General features: G+C 44.7%; 1 protein-coding gene across 1 annotated transcript in view; it reads left to right on the top strand.

The window, feature by feature from the left end:
- LOC311222920 (putative tubulin polyglutamylase TTLL9) overlaps positions 1-20,403 on the top strand; it is a 94,109-nt gene that overhangs the window by 62,970 nt on the left and 10,736 nt on the right. Inside the window, exon 12 of the mRNA XM_084307586.1 lies at positions 2,719-2,915. Within this exon, the coding sequence (XP_084163712.1) occupies positions 2,719-2,915 (197 nt within the window). The remainder of the gene's footprint in view (positions 1-2,718; positions 2,916-20,403) is intronic.

The raw sequence follows: 20,403 nt of genomic DNA, 5'->3' as shown, positions 1-20,403 counted from the left end.
AATTAACTCACATTCTACGGATAACCCGTCTCTGCTCTGGGAAACATCCAACGTCTTTTCTCGCGGACTGATTATGTCTTACGTATCATCCAAGAAACGCAAGAAAAATGAACAATGCAAACGTCTTGAATCCAAACTAGCCGACCTTGAGAATCAACATGTTTCAAACCCAGCCCCGGCTGTGCTTATAGAGCTTATGGCCACCAGAACTGCGTTAAACACTCTTCTGATCCAGGACGCCGAATACTCTCTTAAATTTGCCAGACAGAGAATGTACGAACATGGTGACAAGCCTGGCAGGTGCCTAGCTAACTTGGCAAAAAAGAGGGCTGACACCCAAGTAATAGCCTCAATCTCGGACTCAAACGGGGTCAGGTCCTTTGACACCAAAACTATTAATAAAGAGTTTGCCTCTTTCTTTGCCCAACTCTATAGGACTGAACGACCCGATCGTGCTCTCTCTGACATGCACGCTTTTTTCGCTGACTTGCACCTCCCTAAGGTATCGAAAGATCAGAACTTGCTTCTTAATGCCCCAATTACGAAGGAAGAAGCTGTGCGCCCTTAAGGGTATGCCATCTGGTAAGGCTCGGGGCCCAGATGGTTTCGGATGCAAATTCTATAAGGATATTCTCTTGGATCCCCTGCTGGCAATGCTTAATCATTCCTCTGAGGTTGGGATATTACCCCAGTCCCTACGGGAGGCTAATATTTGCCTTCTCCTTAAAAAGGGTAAATGCCCTGAAAAGTACACCTCCTATAGGCCCTAATATAGCCCTACTTAATTCGGACCAGAAATGTATCACCAAGGACACCTCACTGTTAATTAACAGTTCCACCTCGCAGGTGGAGAAAGCCCTCTCCTTGCAGATTCCTAAAAAACAAATATATCTTCTATAGTACTCTAAACCTTAATTCATCTTTATCTTCCCTTGTCACTAAACAGTCCTGGGAAAAAGACTTGGACATAGAGATCACGGACGAGGACTGGCAGGATGCATGGACCTACGCAAAAAAAATCTGTTTGCAACCGCACCAAGTCTATCCAAGTTAGAATCTTACACCGCATTCATATTACCCCTGCCCTTAAGAGTAAAATGGATCCCAATGCATCCCCACTCTGCTTTAAATGCAAGATAGAGATTGGAAACCACGTCCACTGCTTTTGGTCCCGTGTAAAGCTCCAGAGCTATTGGTTCGACATCGTAGAGGAATTATCTGATATATTCCAGACCCCCATCGAACTGGATCCCCTCTGCCTCTTACTAGGCTTCCCAGATATTCATATTGCCAATTTCAAACATAAGAGACTTCAATTTGTTGACATTTGCTGCTAGGAAAAACAATCTGTTGTTCTGGATCAAGGACGAGGTCCCATCAAAAAGGTCATGGCACAACATTATTATGGACTGTATTCCTTATGAATACATCACGTGTATGCTGCACTCCAAGTTGGACACTTTTTATGAAATATGGGACCCATATCTATCTCATATTGGACCTGCGCTATCCACCACTGTACTCGCCAGATTTTCCCCATTACTCTTAGCCTCCCTAGAGATCACTAATGTCTTGTGTGTAGATGCTTTGGGTCGTTGCAGAGGGTATCATAATGTACTTAGAAGTACATGCCTGTTCGCACACACACACACACACGAAACACGTGCACTCACACATATAAAACATGCACACATAAAACACATCCATACTAACGCACATATAAAACACATATACAAAATAAACGTACACTCCACACACAGTTTATCAGTACACTGGGTGCTATCGTGGACCAGGAGTTGACTCCCTAACCGCCACTTCTGCTGTATATACAGTGTACAACATGTGAATATTTGAGCCATGTCTTTGTTGTTTGTCTTTTGTCATGTCTGATAATGTACTTTTATAGTTTATATTATGTCTTTATTATTTTTACTATCATTTCTGTTGTTATTATTGTTAGTGTTATCGTTGTTAGTGTCTCTATTATTATTACCGTAAATCTATTGTATTGTGATGTCTTGTTCTATGTATGTTTTGAAAAAGTGAAAATAAAAACATTTACAAAAAAGAAAAAGAAAAATAGAAATGACTTATATTTAAGACCAAAACATGAAAAAAAAAGATAAAAAAAATTAAATACAAAAATAAAAGAAATATATATATATATATATATATTTTTTTTCATATCGGCCCTATCTTGATATCGGACCGATACCGATGTGTAAAAGATTTACCATATCGGCCGATATTATATCGGCGGCCGATATATCGTGCATCACTAGTTGCAATTGTGATGTGATTCACAGATCACAATATTAGAGGGTGTGGTATTTATTGCATCCTTATTTTCATTTTCGTTGATATATCTGTGGGGGGCCTGTTCTAAACAAAGATGTTTCCTTTGTCTGTAGAATAACCTAGATAGTGAACAATCTGAATGATTTGTGGGCCAGAGCATCTCTACAGGGCGGCTCAGCATTACAATACTTCATTAGAATGGTATTTCACCATTTTCCAGACATTGCAGCCTCCTGCGATTGAGATATTACACTACTAGGCCATATTGCAATTTTGATACATTTTCCAGCCCTAGTTCACAGAATAGTTTCTAAATCAATATTGATTATACAGTCTTTTTTACACCAAGTAGTAAGGTATCACACAACCCTAACCTATACCCTCTTCCCCTCTGTCATCCCACTGTCCATCTCTCAATAGGGGTGTAAGTGGCAGATGCAAAACCTGCGGAGGTACCTGACGGCCAAACACGGTGACGAGACAGTAGACACCCTGTTTAAGGACATCGACAATATCTTCGTCCGCAGCCTGCAGAGTGTTCAAAAGATCATCATCCAGGACAAGCACTGCTTTGAACTGTACGGATATGACATTCTGCTGGACCACAACCTCAAGCCGTAAGACCTCATACCAGTACACACAATATACACACACACTGACTCACACCAGTGAGGCAGGAAATTATCTTGCTCTCCGGGTTTGCTAACCTTCACCTTCTTGTTTCTAATGTATTATGTATTATGTCAGGCGATTCAAATTTTGTATCTAATTAATTACAGGATTTGTAATTAATTAATCTAATTAATCACATTTTAATCGCATAACCATTTTATGCCTGATATTCTATAATCATATTTCAAATTGCATGTGTCCGGATGGCAGAATTCAGTACTGTATCTACAAAACCTTCTGTTTAATCATCTTCCATCTATTAATTTGCTTAGATTTTTCAGGTCTGGTCAATTTGAGCATGGTGTTATTCACAGTCAAAGATTAGCCTACAATTGACTCAAAATTAAATGTTCATTCAATCACTTGATTGATTGATTGAATGAAAATGTATTAACAGATTGCAGAATGGGTACAATACAGTATGGCTCAATACACACAATTGTTAAGGGGATGCAGACCAGAGAAAGACTTTCGTCTTGTTTACATCAGGGTCCCCCATTTTCAATTCATAATGAATTGTAACTAAGGGTGCAACTTGCACCGTGCAATCCATTCTTTGTAGATCTAGCCCACAGTATTTCTGACACTGGGAATACATTCCCTGAGATCTATAGATGTCCCTAGAATCAGATACCAAGAACATGCAAATAAACCATATTAAAAAAAAAATCTGTAAATGTGTATTCTACGTTGTTTTGGAATGAATGAGATTTAAAAAAAAAAAAATTTATATAAATAAAAAAAATATATATATATTTTGAGTTAATTTTCATAACGCGATAATTTGCTGTGTAATTAATTAATCTAATTAACGCGATAAACTGACAACCCTAATATATATATATATATATACAGTGCCGTCTGGGAGAAATGCGAGGCCCTGTGCGAGATTTAAACGCGAGGTCCCCCCCTAAAGGTTAAACAAATAAAAATAAAAAAATGTAATATAATAAATAATAGCGCTGCCCGAGGCTGGGCATACAGTCAACGTATTCTTAAATAATAGCGCTGCCCGAGGCTTAGTGGCAATGCACCTGTACAGTCATACACCTGGCAGTAACAGGGAAAATGCATAAAACACCCCTGGAACCTGATAAACAAGCTTAAAGCCAGGTTAATTTTTCAAGCACGACATGCAGATTTGCAGTTTTGCCTTATTTGAATCGAACTCTATAAGCTTAGTACACACGTCACAAACTGCACGATGCAACACACCGAGAGAGAGAGAGAGAGAGCGAGAGAGAGAGAGAGAGAGAGCGCGAGAGAGCGAGAGAGAGAGAGCAAGAGAGAGAGAGCGAGAGAGCGAGAGAGAGAGCAAGAGAGAGAGCAAGAGAGAGAGCGCGAGAGAGAGAGAGAGACAGAGAGAGAGAGAGAGAGAGAGAGAGAGAGAGAGAGAGACAGAGATCCACGGCGGGAACAGAATAGATTGCATTAAAAACTCACCCTAACGCAGAATCAGGTCCAAGAGGAAGGAGACGACCGTGGAGATGACAAAGTTCACCAGTCCCATGATATTGTCCCCCCCGTTGGGATGAACTTGGGAGTCTGTTCCTAGTTTATCTGCCACACGTTAGCACTCGATAAAGTAGCTAACTAGCTAGTTAGCTAGCATTAGCTAACGCTAGTTAGCTGTCCCTGCCTTTAGCTAAGCTACTAGCCGACATGGCTAGCCTGACTGAACGTTCTAACACGCAACAACTTTCATCTTCAGTCCATCTGCCGAACGTCCTCTTCGTCTTGGCATAACCTAATCACTATACTTGGTATTGATAAGCTTACGGCACGCAGCGTTATTTCTTCTGCTCCGATGCTGCACATTTGGTTTTCAAAAGTAGGATGCTCTTGGCCAAGACATCCACTCGCTCCCGTGGATAGCGCCAAATAGACCCTGTACCTGTACCCCCTCCCCTCGTGGATAATACCGGTCTTCTTCACATCTCTCTACCGACTACCACACTGACGCCAACCAGCTCCCCCTAGTGTTAGTCCTCCCACAATGCTTTGCACAAAAGTAAATGGGTCATTGAATGAAACCAATAGTATATCTTCAGACCCGCAGAGCCCGGAACACTATTCTACAAACATGTCTAATGTGAAATATACTGTAAATAAATCAAATATTGATAAATGATGATGTATATTGTACTGTGTGTGATGATGACTGAAAAAAAATAAACTACTACTACTAAACTACTACTATTGTTAACATTCTATTTATTTTTATTTTTATTAAAAAAAAGTAAAACAAATAAAATAAATTTTTTTGAGGCCCCCCCCTAGCGGAGGCCCTGTATATATATATTAGAGGTCGGCATAGATCATTTTTTTTTATCTAGATTAATCTATCTGCAATCCTGGATTTAATCTAGATTAATCTAGATTAAAATGGCTAAAAAAAAATTAAAAATAAAACCTGCCGAAGGCATTCAAAATATGTGTGTTCTACCCAAATAATGACCAGAAGTAAGTCCTTACTTTTTCTTTCCTCCTTATGTTTCTCAGGCCAGGTGGCCCATTACACCATGAGCCCATCTCCCGTTTCCAAAATGCATTACAGACTGTTTGAAAAAGCTGTTTTGCTATAATAATTGGTAATGAAATATCAAAATAATGTTCAATAAGATGTACTTGTGTTTAATAAGTTGTTTTATTCAGAAGTTAACACAAATAAATAATATTACCAGTACAGTACAGTATCTAGCACACTCTCAGGAGCAAAACAGAAAGAATAATTTCAAACTTGAACTATGTGACATGGCTTGAATCAACTGCTCCAGTGGAGTTGCTCAGTGGCCAATGGTGTCAACTGTGGTTGTACTGGGCAGCTCCCAGGTGTGAATGGAAATGCGTGGTGATTGAATGAAAATTTTATTTTGAGTAAATTGTAGGCTAATCTTTGACTGTGAATAACACCATGCTCAAATTGACCAGACCTGAAAAATCTAAGCAAATTAATAGATGGAAGATGATTAAACAGAAGGTTTTGTAGATACAGTACTGAATTCTGCCATCCGGACACATGCAATTTGAAATATGATTATAGAATATAGAATATCAGCCATAAAATGGTTATGCGATTAAAATGCGATTAATTAGATTAATTAATTACAAATCCTGTAATTAATTAGATTATTTTTTTTAATCGCCTGACAGCACTAATATATAAATATATATGAACATTGAAATATAATATTTTGGAAAATTAGGATACTCTTCTACAGTATATACAATAGGTGGAGAGACTGACCACATAATTTCTTCTATTCTGATTTCAAGGGCATTCTCTGTGGTATTTTATGAACATTTGGGGTATTTTATGAACGTTCTGTCGTATTTTATAAACTTAATTTTTTCATGAACACTTTTATCCCTACTCCCCCTAGCCCAGGGCTGGACTGGGACCAAAAATCGGCCCTGGCATTTTTGGCCCAGACCGGCCCACCATAATCGGTCGGACACCACCCACCAAGTTTCAAGTTTCTTTAATAGTTGTCATACAGAAGTACAGAATACTTTTATACAAAATGTTTCTTACTGTTACGCTCCAGAGACTGTGCTAGACAAGATAGTATGAAATAAAATAGTATAGCATGTAAAATAGAAGTAAAAGTGTGTTGTTTGTTTAAGTGAGTGTGTGCGTGTGGGTGTGTGTGCTGTGTGCATTTGATGGTTGTTGCATAGTGTTTATTGTTCATTGAGCAGCCTGATGGCCTGGGGATAGAAGCTTCTTCTGAGTCTTTCTGTGCTCGCCTTAAGACTCCGGTATCGCTTGCCTGACCGCAGCAGTTCAAAGAGGCAGTTGTTCGGGTGGCTGGAGTCCTTGATGATTCTCTTAGCCTTACCCCTGCACCGCTTGTTGTAAATGTTCTGGAGGGTGGGAAGCCCCCCTCCAATTGTGCGTTCGGCTGAACGTGTCACTCTTTGTAGTCTGCTACGGTCTTGTGCAGTGCTATTCCCAAACCAGGAGGTGATGTTGCCAGTCAGGATGCTCTCTATTGTACATGAGTAGAAGTTCTTAAGGATCTTCTGACTGACTTCCTTAGGCGCCTGAGGAAGTAGAGGCGTTGTCGTGCCTTCTTCACAACACTGTCAATGTGTGTGGTCCATGTCAAGTCCTCGGATATGTGGGCTCCGAGGTACTTGAAACTGTTCACTCTCTCAACCGGTGCCCCGTCGATGCTGAGGGGGCTGTAGTCCTTGACCCCCGACCTCCTGAAGTCCACAATCATCTCTTTTGTTTTGCTGACGTTCAGGGAGAGGCAGTTCTCCTGACACCACTGTGACAGATTCTCTACCTCTTCCAGGTAGGCCCTCTCGTCGTTGGCAGAGATCAGGCCCACCACTACTGTGTCATCAGCAAATTTGATGATTGTGTTGTTGTTCCGCTGTGCCACGCAGTCATGTGTGTACAGGGAGTAGAGGAGGGGGCTCAGAACACAGCCCTGGGGGGCCCCTATGTTGAGCGTGATGGAGGAGGAGGTGCAGTTGCCTGCTCTTACCACCTGGGGTCTGCCCGTCAGGAAGTCCAAGACCCACTGGCAGAGGTCATAGTTCAAGCCCAGGTCCCTGAGCTTGGCTATGAGTTTGGAGGGGACTATGGTATTGAATGCTGAGCTGTAGTCGATGAACAGCATTCTCACATAGTTCCCCTGCCTCTTGTCCAGGTGTGATGCTGCTGTGTGCAGCACATGGGCTATGGCGTCCTCCGTGGACCTGTTAGGGCGGTATGCAAATTGCAGGGGGTCCAGGTTGATGGGGAGGGAGGAACAGATGTAGCCCTTCACTAGCTTCTCAAAGCACTTCATGGCTATGGAGGTGAGAGCTACAGGGCGGTAGTCGTTGAGGCAAGCGGGCGTAGATTTTTTGGGTACAGGGATGATGGTGGACTTCTTTAGACAGGTGGGGATGACAGCCTGTTCTAAGGACAGGTTAAAGATGTCAGTGAATACCGGGGCCAGTTGGTCGGCACAGACTTTTAGGACGCGGCCGGGGATGCCGTCCGGTCCTGCTGCCTTCCTGATATTCACTTTTTTTATGTGTGAATGAATGAATGAATGAAAACTTTATTTAACAGATTGCAGAATGGGTACAATACAGTACGGCTCAATACATACAATTGTTAAGGGGATGCAGACCTGAGAAAGACGTTTGTCTTGTTTCCATCAGGGTCCCCCATTTTCAATTCATATAGACATATATGACATACATGACATACAGATAGTCAGTACTGCTACATCTATACATTTATGACATACCAGATTTGCAAATACAGTACTGTTTGTGATACAGAAGGAGTCAAGAAAAGGGAGTATATACATTTGACGTAGAAACTGTACATTGGAGGAGGTTGGGTGGGGGGGGTTGGGTACATTGGGATATTGACAACCATACTGGGTAATTTACATTGGAGGTGGTTGGGGGGGGGGGGGCGGGGGGCACACTGTATAAACAAGTAACACTGTACATTGAGGGGGGGGGGGGGAGGAGACACTGTACAAACAAACACAATTGTACATTGAACTATTGACAAAACCATACTAGGTAAATGACTGTACATTGGAGGGGGTTGGGTTAGGATATTTACAGGGGCCAGTGTTGAATTGCAGTCTCCCGTAGGTGTCCCTTGAGAGAGGTTTTGAAAGTGGGTAGTGATCCACATTCCTTTACAGCTTTGGGTAGGGCGTTCCACATTGATGTGGCATAATTGCGAAACGTGTTTAGTCCCTTATTTGAGCCGAATCTGGGTTTAACATGATTTGTGGAGCTCCCTCTGGTGTTGTGATCGTGGTATTCACTGACCTTTGGGAAGTATTTTGACATGTACATGGGTACCTTGGTCGTGTAGTGTATCTTGTAGACCAGGCCCATTGCAAGTTGTTGTACTCTGTCGTCTACTCTAAGCCATCCTAGGTTGTCGAAGTGGGCAGGGGTGAGGTGGGTTCTAGGAGTAAGGTCAAGCAGTAGTCTGACCAGTTTGTTTTGAGATGTTTGTAATTTTGTTTTTAGCGCCTTTGAGGTGCTTTGGTACCATGAGGTGCAAGCATAGTCGTACATAGTCGTACTAGTCGTATGTGAACATGCTCTGTTACCCTGAACACTGAGTCTCCATCAGCAGTACACCATCCTTGCGGTCCCCTTAAATATGCGTACCTACTGTACTATTCCCCCAAACCACTACAAAGCTGAGTAGTAAGTGCCATGGACCAGTGTACTCACTCACTCTTGGCTGAATATTGTTTTGGGTGGTGATGTAAAAACATCTGCATCATAGCAGGCTCAGGATGGGCAAAGTAGTCTATAGCCTGTTCATCCCTGTCTCTCCTCCACAACCTGGCTTGACTAGACATAAGGAGAGAGAGATGATTACAATTAACTGGCACATTCAGGTCCAGAATTGTTGGAATTCCCTGATAAAGATGTGCAAAAAACTACAATTTAAACAATACCATACTGGTAATGAGCAAATAGTTGTTTATTCAATGAATGCATGGAGCTGTTCCATCTTATTTCATTTGATACTAACTACTCAGTTCATACAGATTTCAAGTATTCAAATATCAATGATGAATATTGCATAAGGTTTACACAGTTAATAGATCACCTTCTTGTTTTATATTCATGTTCAGAGAGGAGTAATAGTTAGATCTTTGTATGTGATTTATATGGCAATTAAATCAATGGTGTGCTTGTTTGTTTGGGGAGTTTGACCTACACTACAGTTAATGTGCCTACCATGTGAAGGTGCATGATCAATGGACAGCACAAAAACAATTTGTGTACTGTAGGTGGAGACTAGAGCTACCACAGATAGTAATAAGTTATAAGAGTAAGTAATCCATACCATATATATCCTAATAGTTACCTTATTACCATACTTGGCTGAAGATAAACTTTGCTGCCTGTTGTGAATGTGTTTTTCCCTGTAGGCTAATACATAATTAGGCATACATTTTTGCAGTTGAGCAAAAATTAGCAGTTGAGTAGGCTATATGTGCTTCCATCGAGGACCACATTGGAAATAAGTGTTTTAATTAATGCTTTTAGGTGATATCCTCGGGAATACAAATTGGTCAAGATAATTTGTTTTTATGATGTGTTTTTAATTTCCAAATACAAATCAAATAAAAAAAGCAGTTTTTGCAGTTGAGCTACAGGTGTTATATATTATACAGCCTTTTCATGCATCTTTATCAAGGGAACCCTTATCCTAATGATTTTTTAAATAATATTATGATGATACGAAATGGACCTAGTAGTTGGGTCATCTGTGGCACTTCGTTTCTCAATGGATTTGTCATCTAGGAGGGTTAATAAACAAATTTAGCCAGGGTGTATTTTAAAAAAAGGCGGGGGAAATTTGTGAGTGACCAAAATCCAAAATGGCTGCTGTGGAAATTAACTTTTTAATGGTTTGACCTACAATGATGCACAATACATGGTACCAGCCCCCTCTCAGTCATGTACCAGCCAGCCCCCTCTCAGTCATGTACCAGCCAGCCCCCTCTCAGTCATGTACCAGCCCCCTCTCAGTCCTGTATACCAGTCCCCTTTCAGTCATGTACCAGCCCCCTGAGTCATGTACCAGCCCCCTCTCAGTCCTGTATACCAGCCCCCTCTCAGTCATCTACCAGCCCCCTCTCAGTCATGTATACCAGCCCCCTCTCAGTCATGTACCAGCACCCCTCTCAGTCATGTACCAGCCCCCTCTCAGTCATGTACCACAGCCCCATCTCAGTCATGTACCTCAGCCCCCTCTCAGTCATGTACCTCAGCCCCCTCTCAGTCATGTACCACAGCCCCCTCTCAGTCATGTACCACAGCCCCATCTCAGTCATGTACCACAGCCCCCTCTCAGTCATGTACCACAGCCCCATCTCAGTCATATACCACAGCCCCCTCTCAGTCATGTACCACAGCCCCCTCTCAGTCATGTACCACAGCCCCATCTCAGTCATGTACCAGCCCCCCTCTCAGTCAACATGACTGGCGGGGGGGTGCTTAGTAAGAGATGTGATTGGGCCAGCCCAGTGTTAGTCAGTACCAATACATGGTACCAGCCCCCTCTCAATCATGTACCAGCCCCCTCTCAGTCATGTACCAGCCAGCCCCCTCTCAGTCATGTACCAGCCAGCCCCCTCTCAGTCATGTACCAGCCAGCCCCCTCTCAGTCATGTACCAGCCAGCTCCCTCTCAGTCATGTATACCAGCCCCCCTCTCAGTCCTGTATACCAGCCCCCTCTCAGCCATGTACCAGCCCCCTCTCAGTCATGTACCAGCCTCCTCTCAGTCATGTACCAGCCCCCTCTCAGTCATGTACCAGCCCCCCTCTCAGTCATGTACCAGCCCCCCTCTGAGTCATGTACCTGCACGACTGGCGGGGGGGTGCTTAGTAAGATATGTGATTGGGCCAGCCCAGTGTCAGTCAGTACCAATGGGCCGCTGTCCCAGCCTAGTAGTGGGCCGGTCGTTGACCAAATAAAAAAAAATAAAAAAAAGTTAAAAAAAATTAAAGATTTTCTTTTTTTTCTTCTTTTAAATACTTTTTTTTATCAAATCATAACGGCCCAAATATGCGTCGGCCCACCGGGCAAATGCCCGGTATGCCAGATGGCCAGTCCAGGCCTGCCCTAGCCCATTCACCTGATTCTCATCAAACATGCTGTGTGGAATCTGGGGACTAACATCTTTAAATGTGTAATTTGGATAATTGACAGGCCAAACCACATGACGGATCCAATCAAACTTCTGAAAGACGCATGGTAAAGGGGATTTGGGGAAGTGATTTGTTACTTGTGAACGCACTGTCCGATTTCCACCAAGCTTGACACATGTATTCGCCTTCTAATAGCAAGGAGGCCTGCAAAGTTCTGAGTCATCTGTCATGGTGGCGCTATTCTCATAAAACTGAAAAACATTAACTACTAAAAACTAATCATTCATGATGATTTGAAATGTGTTGTGACTGTGAGATGCAAAACTATAGGACCACCGTTTGTCTCCTCCTCCTACCATTATTTTTTTTATATATATAGGCAATTGATAGGCCAAACCTTTTGACCGGATTTGGGTGTCAAAAGATGGATTGCGGATTTGGGTCGTTTCGGGGATATAGCATGTCTACTCTAGTTGTCGTATATTATAAACATGTTTCCAATGTTGAAATTAATATTCACAAGCCTTCCTTCCACCAACACATCAAACACATACTGTACAGTAACAAACAATGGCTCAGAGATGGACAAGCAGCCGTTTTCCGTGTGGTCCTATCACGTCGCGTCACCGTTTATTATCGTGCAGGGGACAATAACTGCATTCTGAAAACATGCAGGGGACATGTCCTATGTGTCTCCCCCCATAGTTACGCCCCTGCGCAGCATCATATTAGTCATAGTGTATAATAGCCTAGTGACAATGCCCCCAAAATGTTGAGATACCCCTACCGGAGGTAGAACAAAACACAACATTGTTTTTCCTCATCTCTAACGTCTCCCATATGTGAAATGGATTCTTGTATAAAAATATTTTACCGCAAAAATAGGTAAATTGATAGATATTGTTATACACCCTCAAAGGAAAAAAGAACAAAAATATAGCCTGGCCGTATGGGAGTTGAGACATATAAACTCATGTAGATTAATAATACAAGCGCCAAGAGCTTTCAAACTTGACATGCTAGCAGTCAGACAGTTGCTTAACCTAATAGAAAACCCTGGATGTGAATATCTTTATGCATGTAGGAAATATATACCTATGTACACATCAGTGGAGGTTTCTCTATGACAACATGTGAAACACAAATTCACTCATAATTCATAATTATTATTAATTTACATATATATATATATATTTGTTTTAATTATTATTTTTTTTTATTAGAAATGTTTTCCCCTGTAAAAAAATGCCAGTGAATTGTTTTTTCTTCAAAAATGGCCAAAATTGACAGCTCTGATCAGGCCTGCACTGCAGTAATGACTGCAGTGAATATTCGTGCAGATGGCTGCACAGGTTGACCCAGGTTTAAATAAATAATAAATAATAGCCAATCAAAATAGGCTATTAACGTCATCTAAGCACGGTCCGTGCATTTCAACTCTTGCCATTGAATGTAACCTCGTTCCCAGCTTTATCTCGAGAGATAAAGCCTGGTAAAGCACTACGGCCGAAAGTGTGAATCGGGTAGAATGTCCCGCCCCTGAAAGCTGCCTCCGAACGGACCAATTCACGACAAGGTGCTCATGAAAATGCACTCCCCCCAGAAACAAGCTCGTTATTGCCGCCTCACGATACTACATGTACAAAAGGCTGGGAGATTTAGGAGACTGTCCATTTAGACACTCGTTTATTTGTCACGGCATACAAGCATACAGTGAAGACTCTAGCAGTTGTGTTGAAAATCATGTCCGCTGATAACTCCATTGTCTTGTTTTCGAGATTTACGAGCGTCTGCTTGTTTTGTTTCGCTGGGGACTATAAACAGAACTGGGGGTGCCCGGAAACGGAAAGCCTGTAGCCGGTATTTCTGTATTTCCGATTCACACTTTAGGAGGCATAGCTTTACCAGCCTACATTGAATGGGGGATTGAATGATTGACAGCCTTGACATCCAATCAGAGAATGTGGCAACTCTGCTGCTCTGCAGCTGGACGGAGGTTGAATGATTGGCAGCCTTGAGATCCAATCAGAGAATGGTTTCTCTTCTGTGGCCTGCGGCTCTGCAGCAGCTTTGTTTACAAAATAATTTTTATCTCAGTTTAAGAAGCTAACTTGTTGGAGCTAACGTAGCTAAAGGGCTACCACCGCAGCTACCAGGCCCAGGGTGGAGTGTTTTGTTATTGTTCATGAACTTATTGTGCATCGTTTGATGATATATATATATTTTTAGTAGTGTAATTGACGTGATTGCCGGCTTGGACTGTGTAAGCTAACTTGTTGTAGCTAACGTGAGCTAATAGCTAAGTCATCGAAACGTTCACCCAGAAGAAGAAGAAGAAGAAGAAGAAGAAGAAGAAGAGGAAGATGGGATAGGTGAGCCCACAGCTTTGGTGAATGCACTGCTTTGGCAATCGCTTGGGTGACTGTCTGAGTGACCACCTGTCGGAGTCGGAGTCCCGAAGATGGAACGTGTGTCACGCATCAACAGAACAATGTTTAGTGGATTTCGACAGCATCCTCACGCAAATGAAGAATCGATTAGATCACAAAAGACTGCTGTTTGTTGCATTGCTGGATTTGCAACTGCAGAGGAGGTCATTGAACGTTTCATCAGAAAAGAGCGAAGGATGGATTTCATTTACAAGGAGCGACAGGGACACTATATTTCCTCCTAAGAAGTAACGTCGTCAATGGTGAGTGAATTTTTTTTTAATATTTAGTAGCTGTGTGGCGCGGGTCTGTGTTGATTATGATTTAATTGGCTGTATTTTACTGCGTGCGTTGGTATGCGTTCTGCCTTTCTGTGGGTAACGAGCGATTTATTTTGGTCCGCCGTGGCCCTCCCTCCCTCCTCCTCCTCTTCCTCTCTCTCCTCCCCTCCTCCTCCTCCTCTCCCCTCCTCTCCTCCTACTCCTCTCCCCCTCCTCTCCTCCTCTCCTCTCCCTCTCCTCTCTCCTCCTCCTCCTCCTCTCCTCTCTCCTCCTCCTCCTCCTCTCCTCTCCCTCTCCTCTCCCTCTCCTCTCCTCTCCTTAATCAGAGTTCTGTTTCGTTAAGGGGCTCAGCTTGGCATCACCTTACTGCACTATCTCGCATATGTGCACGCGCACTGAATAAAGACCACAATGTACCTTTAATCCCAATATTCGTCTGACCACACCCCTCATCAGCTTACCTTCATAAGCAGGTGTGTGGTCACCTGCTCTCCTCCTTCTCGCTTTCACCACAAGGAATAAGTGCCTCGGTAGATCCCCACACTTGACACCATGATGGAAGAAGTTAGATTAGGAACAGCTTTGGGAAACAAGGATACGTTGACATCATATCTTTATTTTCTCTCTCACTATTTTCGAGAAAATACGGCGATATTGTCTTCGTACTGGAGTGTCTGGAAGATGTTGATCATTCTAAAAATCCTCCACCGGTTTTCGTATTGGGAGCACGCCGCTGCATGCTTCTCAACTGCAGTTCCTTGCTGTGTTTGTTGGGGTGAAACCTGTCAGGCCACAGCTGAACTGTCGGACATGCCGCTGTTGTGAGAAGCGGTGCGTTCCAGGTTGGGTGAGTAGTGTTTTGCTGGCAGGCTCCACTTGTCTGTTAGTGCTATGGGGGCTACTTGACAATGTTTATGGAAACCGGCTCCAGGCTAGGGTCCTTTGTTCAGCCACCTAGGCGACAGAAGGCCTTGGTCTGAAGACCATTATAGTTTAACTAGTGGGCCGCGACCATTAACACTGGTGATCCCTGTGTGTTTTGGACGAGTGGATTCTCTCTGTCACCGTGTTAAGGCCCCATCTTTCATATCCAAATGAGAGTATTCCTTCACGAGGGGATATGTGCATGAATGTGCGATAGCGGCAGATTCATGTTCAAAGTCAGCTACACAGGCCAGTTGGTATTGTGCTGATTCCGTCGGGTGTTGGTAAAATCACCGTTGTGAAGCGGTGTTGACATCTTGTTTTCTCTTTTCTCTTAAAAAGTGAGGAGAGGTTCAGAACGGCGGCCTGTCTGGGTGAGTGTTATGTCATTGTTACAGGTTCAGTTGATAGCTGCTTAGCTTACGGTTAGCCAGTCAGCTGTTAACTGCTGCGTTAGCCTGCTGGGATCGCTCAGGTTGGGCCTACTGTTAGCCAGTCAGCTGTTAGCTGCGGGGCTAGCATGTCGTGATCGCTAGGTAACGTTGGCTTGCTGCTATAGGCCATGGCCTGGCGCGGGGTAGCTTAGCTTCTTGCGCACCGCCGTGAGCTCGCTTCTGATCGCGTGCGTCGTTAGCTCGGCGTCTCGCGAGCAGAAGCAGTAGCACCCGAACGGTTGGAGCGGCCGTTAGCTTGATGCTATTCTGTTGAACGTGCTTTGATTTTAACATGTTTTACACTCTTGACTACGACGTCATCCTTGACAGGGGATGTTTCGTCGACCCTGCCCTGAGCCAGGACGGCAAGGTTGCATCAACAGAGGACTGTAGTGCGGGTTGGAGCGGTGACGCTGCCCAGTTCGGACAACACAGGAGCGGCTGTGTTCCTACGGTGTCTGTGACTGCGCTTCGCTGATCTGCGTTCCGGGTAGGAACGGGTTTGACCAGACCTTATAACACGTCTTCTGGTTTTACTTTTCTAAATGTATTGTGAATAACGATGTTTTTCCCAAAACGTGTGTTGCTGCAATGCATTTAGGATACGTTGCGGGTTATGTGTGAGCTGTTTTTGTCACTGGCAGTTAGCTTCTCCGTGCAAATCGGGATGTAATGATCTGGTTGTTGTGTGAGAAACATCATGGTGTTTATATGTACTGTGTACTCACAACTAAGGTAACTAACCTATGAAGCTATGCTTGGTGACAAGTGAGTAAAAGAATGTTCTTTCTCAGACTGTGATGACAATGAACAGTGTGTTCACATATTAACAGGTTTTCCTGTTTTAACTGGCCGTATTGAGGGTAAAATAGGAGGATTGTGTTTCCCCCCGGTTCCCTGGGGACTTTTTCATCCTCCTATCAGACATGTTGTGCACTAATTGTGTCTTTTGTGTGGTAGGGATGCGATGTAACTCTTAGCTTGATTGCTGAGGTTGTGCTAAATCTGCTGGAGAAACTTTATTTTCCTAAAAGAGAAAATGGTTTGGTCGCTGTCATGTGTGCTTAGCAAGGCCTGTGGCCGATACTAATCGAGAATGATGTATTCTCTCATTGTGAAAAAACGGCGTTCCTCTGTTGAGTGTTTTTTGCCATTTTTTGTAGGTGATGATGGGTTGTGTGTGTCATGTGACCTACAACTGGGTTGGACTGGCCACAGAAGCACATGTGTATGTTGGACCGGGGCTCTTAGAGCCTTCTCTATTCTGTGTTTTTCCTTAGTAAAAATCAGATTAGCTCATGCGCTGTGTGGAGCTGTCAAACGCTTCATAGAGCTGACTATGACTGTGTCATATTCCTGGTCCCACGGCCTGGTATATTGGGCGTGTGCACCGCAGGAATTCCCCCGCCATAGAGTACGTCACCGTGCGCGTCTCTGTTGGTAGGACTTCCGTGTGCTGTTCAGGTCCATGTGATGGATCTGTTTCAGGGGGGTGGTCAGGGCTCCTCCTCACCAAGCGCCTATTCGGGCCTTCTGTGAGTTCGGACTCCTTCTTCCATGTGAGGGAGCCTCCATCAGAGTACAGAGCCTTCCTCCTCAGATTGTCAAAGTGAGTGGACCCTCTAGAAGGGTCCTATTCTATTGTATATGTATTCGATTCAATTCGTTTATTGAGTGTGTATGGGTTCAGTGCCTCTTCCCCGGAGAGCCCTAAAACCAATTTTTTACATGGCTCAAGGTGCAATATATTCTTTTCAATCTGTACAGCTCGCGTGGGAAGTCTCTCTGGGGATCCCCGTCTCCTTCCTATGGGAGGGTGGTGGGATGTAAAAATGTGAACATTTTTTACCCCGGCTGTGTAGACTGGGATACATACTGTTGATGCTTCCTTCTTTTCTATTCCAGAAGTGTTGGAGTTAGGGAGTGTCACACCCCTCTTGTCGTTCCCCTGGGCGCCTTGGGGATTCAATGACAGGTCTAAATAGCCTGTTCATTGATGGGGGTGTGTCCCGACGCACGTATAGTGCTAGCTCGCTGTAAACAGGCGATTGACTGGCACGCCTTGGTTGCTTGTGGTTGAAACAGCGTTTTTATAAAGCAACTGAGATGGGGGTTTTTCCTCTTCCGACGACCAGATCCCATGACCTGGGTTGGTTTTTCGACGGATTCTCGTTCATGTCTGGGGGATGATGACGGAATGGATCTGAACATATGTAGAGGGGTCTCACGCCCTTGGGGTGGGCCACCAGGCGCGGTTCGCCCGAACGTCTGGGTGGCGCCTTCTTTTCATGTTAAGATCAACACGCATATCTGCCCTTCTCCTGGAGTAGGCATGTCGGCGTGGTTAGGGCACGGGACTGGTTCTGGTCACGCTGGTCCAGATCAGTTGAACCCGTTGTCCGCCGGGGATGCAGATCTGCTGTTCTGGTACCCTGAGGGACTTGGGCTTTTTTCAGGGGGAAAAATGCCAGGTCGGTCTGGGTGTCACAGGGTTAAGCGCTATGGAGACCCTGGTTGGGTACGTTTTTACTCAGCACTGTCGTAATGGCTTACAGCCATGCCATTCTGTACACGCTCGATCTCGTCGGATCTCGGCCGCTACACAGGTTGGTCCTGGTTAGTACTTGGTTGGGAGACCGCCTGGGAATACCAAGTACGGTGTGCTTAGGGGCTGGTTCTCCATTCTTTTTCGCTCCTCTCTCACGCATGGCGATGAGGGGCCTGTGGGGGTGGTTTTTTGACCTCCTCTGGTGACCCTGTGCTTCCCGTACCGCCAGGCCTGGTCCGAAGTAATGTTTCGTCGACCCGTAGGCCTGGGTTAACCTTTTTTGAAAACTGAAACACTTGTACTGCGGTATAGCCGGTGTATACCCGCAGGTGTGTTTTGGAGTTTTTTCTTGAGGGGTTATAGGAACAACCACCGCATTGGGTAACACCGAGGTGGTTGATTCCCTGGTGTGTTGGAGCAGTGTCAACTCCCGGGTTCACCGGTTGAGGGTGCCCCTGCACGTTCATGACGTCTGCCAATCGTGTCAGCCTTCTCTGCCTCGACCCCTCTGGGTGGGGGTTTTTAAATGGAGGCTTGGTCATGCAACACCGCCAGCTTACGCTCCTTCCGCCGGTGCGGCTGTGTTCAGCTGTCCCCTCTGGCGCCTGTCTCGTCCGCAGTCTCCAGGCTAGGGTTAATAGCCTGTTGCCTGGTTTTTCCCCGGTGCGCTGCCTGCTTCCGTTGGTTAACCTTTTTTGTGTGCTTACGGCCATGCTGACTGCCTGTTCTGCAGGGTCAGTGTGCCAGGCGGTGTACTATTGGGGGGACAGGGCCCGCTCGGCTTACGGCCATACCAACCTGAACACGCCCGATCTCGTCCGATCTCGGAAGCTAAGCAGGTTCTGGCCTGGTTAGTACTTGGATGGGATTCCGCCTGGGAATACCAGGTGCAGTAACTGAGGGGCCTTTGTCCGAATACGCTGGCGATGTGGGGGGCGGGGCACTACGTGCCCACCTGGTAGGGTCTTGATGCTGGCATCATGGACTTCTCCGGGCCCCCATTCTAGGGAGTCCAGTCCTTTTGGTGGGTCTGGGTCTTCCTTCGTGCTCCGCTGCTACGGCCTTGCCACGGGGTTGGGTTTGCCCTTGACCCCGTGATTCTGGGGGCAGTAACGAGGTTGTTCCTCCGTTCGTTCCCGGGTGGCATGCGGGTTGTGCGTGTGTGTAGTCGTGGGGTCAAGCCACGGTCTGCTCACCCTGTGCGTTGAGTTGCTTGAGTGCCTCTTCGCACGGTCGGGTCCGTCGCCTTCCCGTGAAGCCCCTAATAGGGGGGATACCCTCCATTAGGGGGGGTCGGGGGGGCTCGGCCCTCCCTGTTCTGATGGATTTGGGGGGCTGTCAGCGGGGTGTATTTGTCAGCCAGCGGCTCCGCTTGGCCTCCCCTTGTGCAGTAAGGTGATGCCAAGCTGAGCCCCTTAACGAAACAGAACGTTAGGTTATGGCTATAACCAAGTTCTGTTAGTTAGGGGCGACGCTTGGCATCAGACGGCCGCTGCAGCCCTTGACCTCACCTTGTGGTGAAAGCTTGGGAAGGAGGAGAGCAGGTGACCACACACCTGCTTATGAAGGTAAGCTGATGAGGGGTGTGGTCAGACGAATATTGGGATTAAAGGTACATTGTGGTCTTTATTCAGTGCGCGTGCACATATGCGAGATAGTGCAGTAAGGTGATGCCAAGCGTCGCCCCTAACTAACAGAACTTGGTTATAGCCATAACCTAACGTTTCCAACGCTATAGGTCTATATGACAGGCGTTGTACTCTTAAACAGTAATGTATATTTGTAGATCTGGTATGTCATAAATGTCTGGATGTAGCAGTACTGTCTATATCTCTGTATGTCATATATAGATGTAGCAGTACTGTCTATCTGTATGTCATGTTATGATGAATTGAAAATGGGGGACCCTGATGTAAACAAGCCGAAAGTCTTTCTCTGGTCTGCATCCCCTTAACAATTGTGTGTATTGAGCCATACTGTATTGTACCCATTCTGCAATCTGTTAAATAAAGTTTTCATTCATTCATTCATTCATTCATTCATTCATTCATTCATTCATTCATTCATTCATTGTCCTTGTGTTACATAAAACCCATCTGTGGCCTCGTGCAGAAGAAGGTGGTAATTTAAATACATGTTAGATATTCCAATGTACAGTTTTGCA

Source organism: Notolepis coatsorum, assembly GCF_963971535.1.
Source record: "Notolepis coatsorum genome assembly, chromosome: 2".
Taxonomy (NCBI): Eukaryota; Metazoa; Chordata; class Actinopteri; order Aulopiformes; family Paralepididae; genus Notolepis; species Notolepis coatsorum.
This window is presented reverse-complemented; position numbering and strand designations above follow the sequence as displayed.